We start from the raw sequence: 14,134 nt of genomic DNA on the forward strand, positions 1-14,134 counted from the left end.
TGGCCCGGATTGGCTCAGACAGTGGGCGGGGCCAGCGCGCTCGCAGCTCCAGGCTTTTCCGCATTGGTGGTCGCGGCGGCTCGAGCCCGGAAGCTGACGGGGGCGGAGGCGGTGGAGGCGGAGGAGGCGGAGGAGGCGGAGGCGCCTCGGGGCCACCGGGGTTGCCGCTCTGTCCTCTACTCTCGGCTAGTCCGGCTCACGGCCCGGCAGCAATGCATCCCCCTCCTCCGGGCCCGTTGGGCGACTGCCTGCGGGACTGGGAGGAGCTCCAGCAGGACTTCCACGGCATCCAGGTAAGTGCTGATGCGGGCCCCCATTGGTTCCGAGCCATGTCTATCTGGCTCTGGGTCAAGGGTCGGGTAGCCCCGGGTCGGGCAGCGGGGAGCTCGGGGTCAGGGGTTGGGGACCCTGGTGTCGCTCCCGACGGGGGCGAGGCCCCGGGTCCTGGTGTCCCTGGTTGGACCCTCCCCTCGGCCTCAAATGAATGTTCGGCAGCGGGACCTCTTCCCCGTGCGGCCGCCGCGACCCCGGAGTGACCCCACTGACCCAGGCGGAACTCCGGCCTCCCTTTGAGGCCTCGGAAAGAGGCCCCGACTCCGACCCGGTCCCCTCCCAGGAGCGTCCGAGCTGACCGGGGCCAGTCTTATGTCAGTTACTGAGCAAATGCGCCGTGGGCGCCGGCCGGGCCGGATCGGCGAGCAGCGCCTTCCCCGTCCTCGGGCCGCGTGGTCTGGGCTGAGTGTGGCTGGGGAGCAGTCTGGGAGGCAGCCTGGTCTAGGTCGGGGGAAGTGGTGTTTAGGTGAAGTCCCTGGATGGGGGCGGGGCCCATCCAGGGTGAAGGACAGCTCCCACCAAGACAGGACCACGTGGCTGCTGCATAGAGTGAGGGGAAAAGTGGGTGGGCCATACCCTGCCAAGAGACCTCACCGGCCTCACCGGCTGACAGGGATTGGAATCTTTCTGAGACCAGTGGGAAGCCAAGGGAGGAATCGTCTGGGTCTGGCTGGTATGGGCCACTGTGCTGTTCTGTGGAAAGGCAGACAGGAGAGTGTGGTGGCTGGGGGTAGGCTGAGGTGGCCCTTCCTGGGCATGAGAAACAAGACCCAGGCAGGGTAGAGCCCAGGTCAGCTGGGCACTTGATCAGGACTTTGCCTCTCCTGGATTGGTTCCAGCCCTTTCCTGTCCACGTTGAAGCCTGACTGCCCCTGGCCTGGCCAAGCTGCTACCATTAGTGCTTCCCAGCCTGGTCACCACTGTCCTGGCCTCAGCCCCTGCCTGACCTTCCTCACACTGCTCCTTGCCCCATCTCTAGGCTGTTCCTTTTCAAGACTCATCCATTGGGGCAAAGTGCTCTGGGAAGCCTTGGATCAAAGGTGTTGGGGGAAGAGTAGAGGAATGGTCTTATAGCAAGAGGTCCAAGGGCTAAAGCCTGATGACCTTTACTCTGGGAGGAAGATGCTGGGAGTGCCAGAGCAGCAGGCATCTTGGACAACCTCATCTTCCCCTGGACTTGCAGGCTATCTAGGCAGGAGGATCTGAGAGGGCCAGGGATGGCTTTAGGTAGCCTGCTTGGTCCAGAAGGTAGACCCATGAGCCTAGAATCCAGATTCAGGATAGGCCAGAGAGGGGTGGGAACAACTAGTAGATGGGCTGAGACTAAGAAAACCTTCAGAGAACTCTGTTTCTGGGAGAGGGGTACTGTGGGGGCTTCTGGGCTTACAGGGAGACCCCTGCTTCCTTGCCTGCCTTAGAGAGAGAGTACCCTCAGGGAGTTCCCTGGGCTGGCACAGCTGGCTGTCTCCTTTCCTGCTGAGACCCTCCCAAGGAGCCCTGGAGGAGTCCATGCCCCACCTCCTTCCCAGCAGGCTCTGGCTCGGGAGCCCCCTAGCCAGCCTGAGCCTTACCCCAACCTGGTTCTCAGGAGACCCACCGGCTGTACCGCCTGAAGCTGGAGGAGCTGACCAAGCTGCAGAACAACTGTACCAGCTCCATCACTCGGCAGAAGAAGCAGCTCCAGGAGCTGGCCCTTGTCCTGAAGAAGTTAGGACCTTTCCCCATATACTCTCCCATGCCCTCCCATACCTCATCATACCCAGACCCCCATACCCTGTGGCCTCGGACTGGGGGTGGGTGTCTGACCTGGTGGGGTAGAGAGCTGGCACTGACTCCCAGATGTCCCTGGGCATGGCTTCTCCCCTCTCTGGGTTGCATTTGCTCTCCTGCTGCGCAGGTGTCAGGTGTGATACCACACATGGGGGTCCCCTGTTCTGACTGGCTTCTGTGGCTGCACCTGCAGATGTAAACCCTCCCTCCCGTCAGAGGCCGAGAAAGCTGCGCAGGAGCTGGAAAACCAGATCAAGGAGCGACAAGGCCTTTTCTTTGATATGGAGGCCTACTTGCCCAAGCAGAATGGGTGAGATTCCTCCCCCAAGCTCAGTTCACAGCCATTTCTGAGAGGGAGGCCTGAAGCACCGTCTTCGTCTGCTTGGTTTCCTGCACCCACTCTGGGCTGACCAGTCACACACAGTCCTATCTCAGGGACAGCCTGAGTGACAGTGACAGCTCACTGCAATGAGTGCTTTGTGGGGGAAGTATAGGGAATGGGGGGAGCACAGTGAGGGGTACCTAACCACTTGGGAGGTCGGAGAAAGCCTCCTGGAGTAGGTGATGCCTGAGCTGAGTCATAAGGATAAAGAGGAGTGAGCCAGGCAGACATGGGAAGGCGGAAACAGTAGGTGTCATGGCCATAGCTCTCAGTAGGAGGTGAGAGGTTGCAATGAGACCAGAGGGGGAGCCAGCCTGCAGAGCTTCCCTCTGGCCCAGTGGACAGGGGAGAGTGACAGGTCAGTCATGCACTTAGATCAGCTGCAGTCACAGCAGAGGACATGGCGGAAGCCTAGGCTTAGGGAAAACAATCCCGCAGAAACTGCAGGCAGCAAGACAACTGGGAGAGAGCATGTCCCAGAAGGCAAGGAAGGAAGGACTGGCCAGTAGCCTCAGATCAGTTGGCCAGGGGCAGCGTGGGAGGCAGTCAAATGCAATACAGAAGGGGAAATGTTTCCTGGAAGTCAGGGTGACCTTGGAGAGAACCGCTTCTCAGGAGGGTAGGGCTGGAAGTTGATATTGGGGATGACAGAGGAGCTGAGGAGACAGCCAAGTTTAGGCCGTGCTTCAGAGGCTCGGCTGTGCGTGGAAGGAGAAACCGGCAGCTAGAAACCGCTGACTAGGACTTGGCATGAGAGTTGAGGAGTGGCTTTTGTTTGGGTGTGTGTGTAACTTTGTCCGTAGGAAAGACTTGAGCATATCTACCTGCTGCGAGGCGGGCCAGCAGAGGGAGAGACCCAGAAGCAACGGAGGGAAGTCCCTGGGGAGGTGGGAAAGGGCGGGTGTAGGCCCTTGTTGTCTGGGATGAGGGGGTGCAGAGATGAGGGTGAGGAGGCAGGCAGGGGAGATGTCACCTGGCCGGAGGGAGACAGGATGGAGGATTTGGGAGAGGGTTGGATAAGGCCACTGCTGAGAATGGGAGAGGGAGCCCGTGGCGATGCTGAGAGACAGCCTGGTCCCCGTCCCCGCTGTGCCCCGTAATCTCTTCGCTGCCTCAGGCAAGTCCCTGAACCCCTCTGAGCCTGTGCATACGGCTGGAGTGTGAACAAGAGCCCATATGGGAACAGCTGCTTAATACACGACTGTAGCTTTCAGTCACCTCACGGAGTTCCTCTGGCAGAGAAGGGCAAGACAAGCTTAGATGGTGGGGTGATGGCAATGCAAGGATTGGCAAGAAAGTGGTTCCGTGTTGTGGAGGAGGGCTTGGTGACTCAGCTGGCTCGGGAAGGGAGACCAGGGTCAGGAGGGCCTGGGAGCGTCAGTGAGGGAGAGGGTCCTTGTGGGTGGGAGGCTGGGCGCTCGGGGGTCAGAATATAGCCAGGGTTTCCGAGGAGGCCCTTTTGGGTTGGGAGGAGGGTGGTGTGGTCACAGATGTGGGTTGCTGCAGTGGACTTGGGGCTGAAGGCTACCTCTCCTCACCTGGTGTTCCCTCCCCTAGGTTGTATCTGAGCCTGGTTCTGGGCAATGTCAACGTGACACTCCTGAGCAAGCAGGCTAAGTAATTTGTTGTCGTGGGCAGGGTCTCAACCCTACTCCCCCTCCCCTGCCCCAGGCCCCTTCCAGTCTGCCCCAGCTTCCCTGGCTAAGCTTGGGGTTCAGGGGCTGCTCCCCCATGCTGGCCCCATGCCACCACAGCAGTGTGTCCAGAGGCGTGGGTGGGCCCTGCCAGCATCCCAGCCTGTCCCATGAGTGTGTACCCCTCCCTTCTCCCCAGGTTTGCCTACAAAGACGAGTACGAGAAGTTCAAGCTCTACCTCACCATCATCCTCATTCTCATCTCCTTCACCTGCCGCTTCCTCCTCAACTCCAGGTGGGTGTCCTGCTGCAGGGGGCTGGACCCTGTGCCCTCTCCAGGCTCTGGCACCAACCTTCTGTACCCCTCCCTAGGGTGACAGATGCTGCCTTCAACTTCCTGCTGGTCTGGTATTATTGCACCCTGACCATCCGTGAGAGCATCCTCATCAACAATGGCTCCCGGTGGGCGAGGGCCGGAGCCCGGCTCCTGGGGCTGGGGGCTGGGGGGAGTGACACTGGAGCTGCCCTAGAAAGCGGGGTGGGGGCGGCGGGTGCCGTGGCCCTCTGAGAAGCAGGAACTGGCTGGGGTACTGGTTTCTTCCCACTTCCTGTTCTGGAGCACTGATCCTGGGGGCTGAGGGGACAGGAGTGATGGTGGCTTCCTGATGCAGGATCAAAGGCTGGTGGGTTTTCCATCATTACGTGTCCACGTTCCTGTCAGGAGTCATGCTGACATGGTGAGTGGGGCAGCTTGGTCCCAGGGTCTCCGGGGGAGCCGGGGCAGGGGGATGTGGCATCCCGGAGTCCCGACCCCTCCCTCTGCTCTCTGCCTTAGGCCCGACGGCCTCATGTACCAGAAGTTCCGGAACCAGTTCCTGTCCTTCTCCATGTACCAGAGTGAGTGTCTCAGAGGTCCTGCTGAGCTTAGGACTGGCCACCCCCAGGAGGGGTGGGAAAGGGGCTTGGGACTCCAGCCCAGTCCTGATGTTCCCCCGCCCTCCAGGCTTTGTGCAGTTCCTCCAGTATTACTACCAGAGCGGCTGTCTGTACCGCCTGCGGGCCCTGGGCGAGAGGCACACCATGGACCTCACTGTGGGTGAGTCGGGCATGGCCGCCCCTGTCTGGAATCCTGACGGGGGAGCTGGAGGGGCAAAGTCCTTTCCTCTTGACCTGGGTCTGAGTGATGGGGTTGTCTCTGTCCTGGTTGTGGCCCCTGCAGAGGGCTTCCAGTCCTGGATGTGGCGGGGCCTCACCTTCCTGCTGCCCTTCCTCTTCTTTGGACAAGTAAGTTGTACCTCTGTCCCTGTCCATCGGGCTGTCCGTCCCTGGCTCTGATTTGAGCAGGGACTGTGTGTAAAAACCGCCCTCCCTCCCAGTTCTGGCAGCTTTTTAACGCGCTGACGTTGTTCAACCTGGCCCGGGACCCCGAGTGCAAGGAGTGGCAGGTGAGCCGGGCCCCTGGAGAGGACACCGGGAGGGCTGGCCTGGCTTCTTTCCTGACCCCGATTCCTCCCCCAGGTGCTCATGTGTGGCTTCCCCTTCCTCCTCCTCTTCCTCGGCAATTTCTTCACCACCCTGCGGGTTGTACACCAGAAGTTCCACAACCAGCAGCATGGGAGCAAGAAAGAATGAGGCTGGGCCTTCCCTGCCTGCCGGCACAGCTCTCTATGGCACCCCCCCGGCCTGGAAGGGGCCTCTGAACCCCATGTGTTGAGGGGGTGGGGGCTCCTCTCGTCTGGGAGGGTCTGTCTGCTCTCCCCTGGGTTTTGTGGGCTCTGTGGGCCCTGAAGGCGGCGCTGGAGAGGAAGACCCGGGCCTGTGTCCCCGCCTGCGGGAGCTGGGGGCCAGTGGCCTCAATAAAGGGCGAGAGGCTCAGAGTGGCTCGGTGTGTGTTCTCCTGCTGGTAAGACGGGGGTCTGGGGGCTCTGTGCCGCCACAGCATGGGGTCTTGGGGTTCCTGAGGTCTCTCTGGGGTCCGAGTTAAGGAGACCCAGGTGGAGGCCCCAGATCTATGCAATACCAGGCAAATACTGAAAAGAGAACTTTATTCCAAGGGCCAGAGGTTATTTAAAATTATTTACACTCATTGAAAATCACGGGGAGGGGCCAGGCCCCACTCAGCTGAGAGGAGGAGCCCCTTCTGTTCAGCCACCGAGGGCCCGAGGTGTTCACGGAGCATCAGCCTCCGTCACCCTTAGCCACGCCCCCTGGGGCCGGCGGGTCCGAGGGTACGTCCCAGGCCTGGAGCAGTCTCTGTCAGTCACTGGGCCTGCCTCCTGTGGCAGGGCCCAGCAGAACCCACCTAGGCGACTGGCAGAGGGGAGTGCGGAAAGCGATTACATGGGGGAGCGAGTCTGTAGGGCGTGCGGAGCAGAGCGGGGCGGGGCCGGGCAGCTCCTAGCTCCACACGTCCAGGGAGTAGCGGCCCTTGGTCATCAGCCTCTTGACATAGTCCACAGCCTGGGTGTGCTCCATGGCCCCCTGCGCGGCCACGATGTCGTAGAAGGTGTTCTGCACGTCCCTCGCCATGTTCCGAGCGTCCCTGGGGGCGGGAAGGAGGTGGTACTGGGCCCGGGCAAGGGCCCCCCTCCCCCCAGGGGCAGGTAGGCCCTGTCCCCGCCCCGCGGCCATCCCGCGGCCGCCCTCACTCACCCACAGACGTAGATGTGGGCGCCCCCGTCGTGGATCAGCTTCCACAGGTGCTCCTTGTCCCTCTTCAGCAAGTGCTGCACATAGACCTGGGGGTGGGGAGGGGGGCGCCTGTGAGGAGGGCTGGTCACAGCGCCCTCCGCCCCGCGGGGGCCTGCCTGGGGCCTCACCTTCTGGGGCTGTTCCCGGGAGAAGGCCACGTTGAGCTGGGTGAGGGCGCCGTCCTGGTGGAACCGGGCCAGCTCCTCGCGGTACAGGTAGTCCTCGTCAGAGCGTCGGCAGCCGTAGTAGAGCAGCGTCTCCCCCACCTCCTTGCCTGGGGCAGCAGCAGTCGGGGGTGTGGAACGCCCGTCCCAGCCCCGTCGCCCGCCCGCCCGCCCAGGGCCCGTGCACTCACCCTGCTGCCTCAGCCAGGCCCGCTCCTGGATGAAGCCCATGAAGGGGGCAACCCCGGTGCCGGGGCCCACCATGATGACCGGCACGGTGGCCTTGAAGGGCAGGCGGAACTGGGACTTGCGCACGAACATGGGCACCAGGGCCCTGCGACCGTTCTCTCCAGAGGGCTCCTTGGCCCGCAGCCAGCTGGTGGCCACGCCCTTGTTAATGCGGCCAGACTGGGTTTCATACTCCACAGCCACCGCACAGATGTGCACAGAGTTGGGGTGGACCTGGCGGGGCGGCAGGGTCGGAGTGAGTGTGGCGATGCTGGAGGCCCCCTCCCTCCTGCCAGCCACCCTGCCGCGGGGGTCCCTACTCAGTGCCTCTTTACACCCTTTGCGGCACCCAAACCTGTTTAAAGGCCCCTTCCTGGCAGCTCTCCTGACTGGCTCTCGGCACTGGGGCCGGAGAGCAGTTTGCAGTCTTACAGTCCAGCCTACTAGACACGCAGCCCAGGAGTCTCGAGTGAACCGCCCTGGGCACGGGGGGCAGAGCTGGGGCTGTGGCCCAGGGACCCCGGCCCCCCGAAGGAGCCAACACTAGGTCTCCTGTAAGCGGGCAGGCCTGGAGCCCACACCTTGGAGGATGAGGCGATGGAGTAGTAGCGGGCCTGGAGGCGAGGCAGCAGCTCGCACAAGTGGTCGATGGGGGGCCGCAGGGACGAGTAGTCCTGCAGGATGGCCAGGATGTGCCTTCGAGCCTCCACCACCCAGCTCAGGTACAGCTCCTGGGGAGACGCAGATGTAGGTGAGACACGGGGACCTAGGGGACAGGGCTGAAGCTGGGCCCAGGCAGCTTGGGGAATGCCCGGGGGTGCTGGCTGGGAGCTGCGGTGCAGGGCTGAGGCGGTGGCGGGCGCTGGGGTGCGAGTGGCAGGCCTACCTTGCCCTCGCCCGAGGAGGAGACCATCTTGCGCAGCTGCTCCTGCTCCGAGGGCTCTGAGGCGTACTGGGCCAGCTCGTAGAGCACGTTGGTGCGGGGCGGGTTGGTGATATCCAGGTAGTAGGTGAGGGCCGTGCGGTAGGAGGTGGGGCAGGGAAATGGGTGCTTCTTATTGGAGTCTTCTGTAAGGAGAGGGCAGGCAGGGTTCGGGGTTAGTGGCCGCCCCCCGGGATGGGCGGGGTGCCGCGGGACGGGGTGGGCAAAGCCTCAGGCCTGCTCTCAGGAAGCAGGCAGCCCAGGGAGCACTGGAAGCAAGACCAGCTCTTTCTGGTCCTTCCTTGACTTTGGGGGCAAAGCCTCAGGCTTCGGCCACCCTCAAGCTTCACGCTGGACAGGTAGTCTTCATCAGAGGCAGGATATTGCCAGGGTAGCCCTGGCAGTCACTGTCCCCACCCAGGAGAATCAGCCCTTTCGGGGACCCTTCCCCTGCCAAGAGCTGCTCAGAGAGAGGGCTGCAGAGGGGGAGCTCCCCAAGTGTGTCCTGCCTGCCTGTGGGCTGGGCCCGGTCCACTGTGGCGGGGGACTCCAGGCTCATGACTGTGCGATGCCAATACCAGGCCTTCAGCTGTGACAGTAGAGCCCCTCCAGGTCAGTTTTCATGCTTGGACACATGCGGAGGCCTGTGCATGTGTCACCCAAGGGCCAAGCTCTGGGGGCAGCATCCTGTACACTCAGGGGCAGCTGCTGGCACAGACCCCCCACCAGCCCTTGCCAGGGGCCTTCCACTACCACAGTCAACAGGCTGGCTTTACTGACAGCTCCCCACAAGCAGGCTAGAGCTGGACTGGACCCAGGAGCAACTCCATCTCTTAGAGGCATGACTGCAGGGGTGTTTATTCCTGTGCACAAATGAGGCCCGTGGAACCACGAGGCTGCCCAGCCACATGGAGTCTCAGGAGAGGGCCTGGCCCGGGACGGCTCAGCCTTTAGGAGTTTGGGTCTATTTTTGGGAGGGGTTTGAACTTGGTACTGAAGTATGACCGACGTACAGTGTACAAGTCACAGTGCAACGCTTGATGGATTTTCATGAACTCAAAGTCCTCGTGTACCCAGCACCCACATCAAGCAGCAGGTGTTCCCTGCACCCAGGCACCCTCTTGTGTAAGCCCAGAAACCAGGGCTCAGGCCTTGCACTACAGGGGCAGGTGTGGGCACTTTTTCTACAGCCCCACTTCTGCCTCTAGTTCGGAGCCTCTGCAGCCCTCTCTTGGCAGTGAACAGCTCTTCACAGGGGCCCAGAGTCTCCTGGGGGAGAGTGAGCACCAACACCCCTCCTGACCCCCAGCAAGGTCCTGCCTCAGATGGCACAAGAGACATGCCCCCCAGTGCAAGAAAGGCCCACGCGTGCACTACCGTGAGTCCACTGCCGGCACAGTGAATTCTGATATAAATCAGCCCCCTTTCACGCAGCTCCTCTCAAGGCTGACTCTGGAGCTGCTGAGAAGGAGCAGCCCAGGCCCAGGTCACTGAGGACAAGAGTGAGCGGGGCAGGGCCAGGCCGAGCTGGGCCCCAGGTCAGTGGACAGTGGGGGCACTGGGGGCATTCACAGGCCGGGCAGCCCTGCCCCACGGTAGTGCCCCTTGCACACTGAGCACCCTGAATGGACCTGGAGGGCTGTCAGGATTGTTGACTCGGATCCCTGGGTTCACAGGTGAGGACACCCTGGAGCCAGAGAGGGCCTTCAGTGGCCAGTTGTGGCTCTCTTCCCTGTAGGACACGGGCTGGCTCTGTCTCCAGGCACCCACACTCCCTCAAGGGAGTATGGCAGTGAAGGGATGGGGGAACCCCAAAAGGGAGAGTGCCAGACCCAGCAGCTCCCTTTTCCCCTGACCCTGAGTTTGTTCTACAACCTGTAACTGGGGTCTTGGTTATGAGGGCTTCTAGGGCACCAGGCTTTAGGCCTAAGCAGAAGTTCAACCTATGGACCTTGCCAAGGGGCCCATTCCCACCAGCCACCTCAGGCCCAGGTAGGTAGGGAGGCCTGGATCCCAGGACTCACCGTCAAGATTGTTCAGGGACATGATAACGTCCAGGTCGGCACCCAGGATCTCGCCAAGCTGGTTGACCAGGGCAGAGTCGTTGGCTGGGTAAACAGCCACGTGGTCCCCAGATTCATACCTGGGGGAGATGCGAGGCTCAGGAGGAGGGTGGAAGACAGCTCTGCACCCAAACAGGAGGCCTGGGTGAAAGGTTTGAGGGGGTGGGGGGTGGCAGCAGCTGATACCTGATTTTGGAGTCTGAGATGTCTAATTCCAGGTGCATGAGGTGTCGCTCGGTTCCCTGGTTCAGCTTCCGGTTGGTGGTGACGACAGCCAAGAAGGGGTTCTTGGCGTCGAAGGGGCTGGGTGGGGAGAGCAGCTCAGTGACTGGCCAGGCCTTCAGTCTGAATCTTCCCACCCCAAGGGACACTTCTGGCCACACAGGACACAGGAAACATCAGAGCTGGCCTCCAAGGGTCACGAGGAAACCTCTCCAACTAGGTAATGGGCTTTCCCAGCCTAATCCACAGCGGTGCTCCCGGCACCCCGCAAGGGGGTAGAGCTAGGTTATCAGTGTCCCCATTTACAGACATGGAAACTGAGGCTGGTCCCTAAAAACCTGGGGGACCCTCCACACTCTGTACACGTTGGTGAGCAGAGCGCAAGGAGGGCCAGGCCCTTGAAGGTGGCTCCCAAGACGGAAGGGGCTTGGGTTCCGAGTGACTGTGGAGCAAAGCCCCCTCTGCCCACGGGCCCAGGACTGTATGTGAGCAGGAGAGAGGCTTTCACTCTGTGAAGCCACTGAAATGTTGGGCTTTCTGGCTACAGCTGCAGCAGGGCTGCTGGTCTCAAAGCCTGGTGGTTCTAGCCTGGTGGTTTCCTGGGTGGCTCCAGCAGGATTCTGGGTGGCACCCAGGGGCCCTAGAGAGGAACACTATGTTTCTGGACAAAACGTCCAGACATCGAGGCAGATTTTAAGGAAGCGAGCCCTTTTGCCCAAGTTCCACCTAGACCCAGAGCTGAACTCACCGTCCTGGTCCAGGGACCGGTGGGTACCCCCCACCCCAGGATATTTACAGGGCAAATGAAGTACAAGCTGAGCAAGGGCCAGTCCCCCCAAGGCCATGCCCTGGGCGGAGGGACTGCTGGGAGCGGAGGGGAGGGGTCCCCAGGGCCCCGGGCTCAGAGCAGCCTCCCATCTCTCTCTGCTCCAGGCCTCACACCCTCCTGTGCGGTGGAGTGGAAACATAGGTGCCCTCACCCAGGCCCACTCCTGGATGTGGGGGTAAGGAAGCCCCACAGGACAGGGCCTGGGAGGACAGGCCCTGCGGGGACGCATGGGACGGGCAGCTGTCCGGCCCCAGCCACGCTCTCTACTCACGGTTTCTGGTTCTCGTAGCTCTTCAGGCGGCCCATTTCGCCCATGTACACCATGGCCGCGTCTATGTCTGTGTGGACCACAAGCTCATACTGGCGAATGCTGCAAAGGGGAGACGCAGGGTGAGGCCGGGGGCCGGGAGGGGGCCGGGTCCCAAGCAGGGAGTGAGGCTGTGAGGCGATGGGATGTGCAGCGAGGGCTGCGGGGCCAGACGTGACCCCCGAGGAAGGAGACGCGCGAGTGTGGGAGGCAGGAGGGGCCAGCTCGCGCTCGGAGGGCGGGGCGGCCCGTCAGCAGGCCCGAGGCTCTGCCCTGAGGAGGCCAGGAAGCCTGCCCTGACCGTCACCTGCAGGCACAGCCCAAGCGCTTGGGCCTGCACCCCTCCCACATCCTGACGGAGCCTCCTCCAGCCCCACCACACCCGCCAGGCCAGTCCCCCCACCTCGGCAGGCAGCACCCGAGGCCCCAGCCCACCTGCGCACACTCACCTGGACTCCTCTCCAGTGGCTTCCACCCCTAAGTGCTCACACACGGCCGGCCAGAACTGCTCTCGCCACGTGATGAAGTCCTCCTCCAGGCTGGGGACGAGAGGGGATGAGCCAGGCTCCAGATGGGGCTGCTGGGAGAGCTCGGACTCTCTGTCCCATCACCCCTCCAAGCTGGAGGGTTCATTTCACACCAGCCCGCCCAGTGATGTAACCCAGGGCGTCAGGAAGCGTCCAGAGGGCCTGTAGTAACCCCGGGAAGCCCCATCTGAGCCGGGTGAGCTGGAGGGTGTGGGTGAGCAAAGAAGGTGGGGACTGGTGATGTGGGGGGATGGCCTTCCCTCCCCTGTGGTGAGGCGGGTCATGGAGTTGCGCTGACATCACGGCCCCGCCCTCCCCTTCTGTGCCCCGGCCAGCCCTAACCTGTGGCTCCTGACACACGACAGCCCAGGGGGGCGTGCAAAGGCGGGGGCCCTGGAGGGGGGTCACTCACTTCCCATCGTCGTCGCCCAGCCCCAGATCAAAGATCCGCTGGGCCCCGAGCTGCTCCAGCCGCTTGTCCACATACTTGCCCATGGCGTTGAAGTGCTCATAGGTCTTGTTCCCAAGGCCAAACACCTGTGTGGATGAGGGGCCAGTGGTCAGCGGTCCCTGCCCGACACCTTGCACTGTAAGGCCCCAGAGGTGGCTTTGTTTTGGTGACCTGCAGTCCAGGCCCCTCCTCAACCACCTTGGTCTTGACCCTGGCGGCAGCAGGGGGTCCACCCCGCCCATTCAAGATTCTCCTTGCCCAGGCGAAGCTTGGTCAGCCCACCGCCCTTTTCTTGCCTTCAGTCTCCAGTAGCACATGTTCCCGAGCAAAGTGGGGCTGGGACATGGGAGGGGGGGCTCTTGGGCCGGGCCCAGGCGGAAGACGAGGTCGCCCCATGAGCGGCCTTCCTGGGACTCCCTGCCACGAGCTCCCTACCAGGCCCTCAGCTCGAAGCCCCTGTCCTGGCGCCTGGGCCTGCCCTAGCTGATCAAACGAGGTGAGAACTGGAGGAGTTCCTCTTGGACACGGGGTTCCGGAGGTTGCATGAGCCCACATGGGTGACTCACCGCGTACTTGACCCCAGAGAGGTCCACGTCCGTCTCCTGGAGCCAGTCGTAGAAGTCCTGGGCATTGTCAGTGGGGTCCCCCTCGCCATAGGTGGCCATGCAGAACACTGCCAGCGCGTTCTCAATCTCTGACAGGCTGCTCAGGTCGCCCTGGGGAGACAAAGGCAGGGCCAGGCCCAGCAACCAAGACTAAGCCTGCTCCCAACAGGGGTGCAGATGGGTGAGTCAAGTGTTCAGGTGGACGGGGTGCATTTCAAGAGCAAAGGGAACAGCAGGCCCAGAAGAGCACAGGTGAGGGCCTGGGGTGTTGACAGAAGTATGCTGGGTTCCAGGCCACGGGCTGGCACTTGGAACATGGTGCCCTGGGCCACCTCCGGAGAACCTCATCATCCCACAAAGTCCCTGGGGCACGGGAGGACCTGGGCTCGCACTAATTCCTAACCAACTGTCTACCAACTCGAAACCCAGGTCTTAAGACAGATGGGTAGTGGTGCTTGTCCCCAAGACCAAAGGCAGGGGCGTGGAGTAGGTGGGGGATGGTTCGGTTTGGGAGATGGAGTGGCACGTGTGGGAAGCAGCTGGCCCTCAGAAGAGAGCGGTTCTAAGGGAAGGTTCATTTATCGTGGTGCTGGAGCAGCAAGAGCCCGACACTGCCTTCCCCGCCCCGATGTCTGGCAACGACCCTTCGGGGGAGAAGCAGGAAGGCAACTCCCTGGGGCACCTTCCCAGGACTGCCTGCTCCCTGCCAGCCCTGCCCCTCCTGGGTGCCTAAGGACCACTCCCCACTTCCCTGCCCACTGAGTCCAACTGGGGCCGCTGGCCTGGCTGTCTCAGAAACAGGCAAGCAGACTGCTGGAAGTTTCCTGCCCTTTGGAGAGCCACGACTGGCGAAAGAGCCGATGCACAGAGGAGAGATAGCAAGGTGAGCGGGTCCCCTCCGCCCTCAGAGGCAGGCTAGGTGCAGCTGGGGCCAGGAAGTGGGGACTGTGTCCTGCAGACAGTCCTGTGTTGGCCCGGAGGAGCCACGTGCCAACGATGGTTGACA

The 14,134-nt window shown here is 62.3% G+C and overlaps 2 protein-coding genes across 3 annotated transcripts in view; one reads left to right on the plus strand and one right to left on the minus strand.

Annotated features, from left to right (window-relative positions):
• The first annotated feature begins 85 nt into the window (after positions 1-85).
• On the plus strand, positions 86-5,996 carry TMEM120A (transmembrane protein 120A). Of its 2 annotated transcripts, none has more exons than XM_081257586.1 (12): positions 86-293; positions 1,922-2,040; positions 2,297-2,413; positions 4,043-4,102; positions 4,319-4,414; positions 4,492-4,581; positions 4,791-4,856; positions 4,955-5,016; positions 5,123-5,215; positions 5,339-5,403; positions 5,496-5,564; positions 5,638-5,996. In XM_081257586.1, exons 1-12 carry the CDS (start codon positions 213-215, stop codon positions 5,749-5,751), a joined length of 1,032 nt encoding a protein of 343 aa, XP_081113712.1. In that variant the 5' UTR covers positions 86-212; the 3' UTR covers positions 5,752-5,996. The 2 variants fall into 2 exon arrangements, with proteins under 2 accessions (XP_081113712.1, XP_081113713.1); XM_081257587.1 differs by having other exon boundaries at positions 5,713-5,996.
• Positions 5,997-6,147: 151 nt separating this feature from the next.
• POR (cytochrome p450 oxidoreductase) overlaps positions 6,148-14,134 on the minus strand; it is a 59,307-nt gene continuing 51,320 nt past the window's right edge. Inside the window, exons 5-16 of the mRNA XM_081257583.1 lie at positions 13,090-13,239; positions 12,485-12,609; positions 11,995-12,084; positions 11,510-11,608; positions 10,374-10,490; positions 10,149-10,267; positions 8,089-8,270; positions 7,784-7,933; positions 7,166-7,436; positions 6,939-7,084; positions 6,772-6,857; positions 6,148-6,661 (exon numbers count right to left, since the gene is read on the minus strand). Coding sequence (XP_081113709.1) covers positions 6,517-6,661; positions 6,772-6,857; positions 6,939-7,084; positions 7,166-7,436; positions 7,784-7,933; positions 8,089-8,270; positions 10,149-10,267; positions 10,374-10,490; positions 11,510-11,608; positions 11,995-12,084; positions 12,485-12,609; positions 13,090-13,239 — 1,680 coding nt within the window. The 3' untranslated portion in view covers positions 6,148-6,516. The remainder of the gene's footprint in view (positions 6,662-6,771; positions 6,858-6,938; positions 7,085-7,165; positions 7,437-7,783; positions 7,934-8,088; positions 8,271-10,148; positions 10,268-10,373; positions 10,491-11,509; positions 11,609-11,994; positions 12,085-12,484; positions 12,610-13,089; positions 13,240-14,134) is intronic.

This window comes from Mesoplodon bidens (assembly GCF_964165515.1).
Source record: "Mesoplodon bidens genome assembly, chromosome: 15".
NCBI classification, from domain to species: domain Eukaryota; kingdom Metazoa; phylum Chordata; class Mammalia; order Artiodactyla; family Ziphiidae; genus Mesoplodon; species Mesoplodon bidens.

Excerpts from the sequence above, each read along its gene's own strand:
- TMEM120A (XM_081257586.1), top strand. The coding sequence starts at position 213 with ATGCATCCCCCTCCTCCGGGCCCGTTGGGCGACTGCCTGCGGGACTGG. Across the intron at positions 4,103-4,318 it reads CTCCTGAGCAAGCAGGCTAA|GTTTGCCTACAAAGACGAGT; the intron begins GTAATTTGTTGT and ends CCTTCTCCCCAG. Across the intron at positions 5,404-5,495 it reads CCTTCCTCTTCTTTGGACAA|TTCTGGCAGCTTTTTAACGC; the intron begins GTAAGTTGTACC and ends CCTCCCTCCCAG.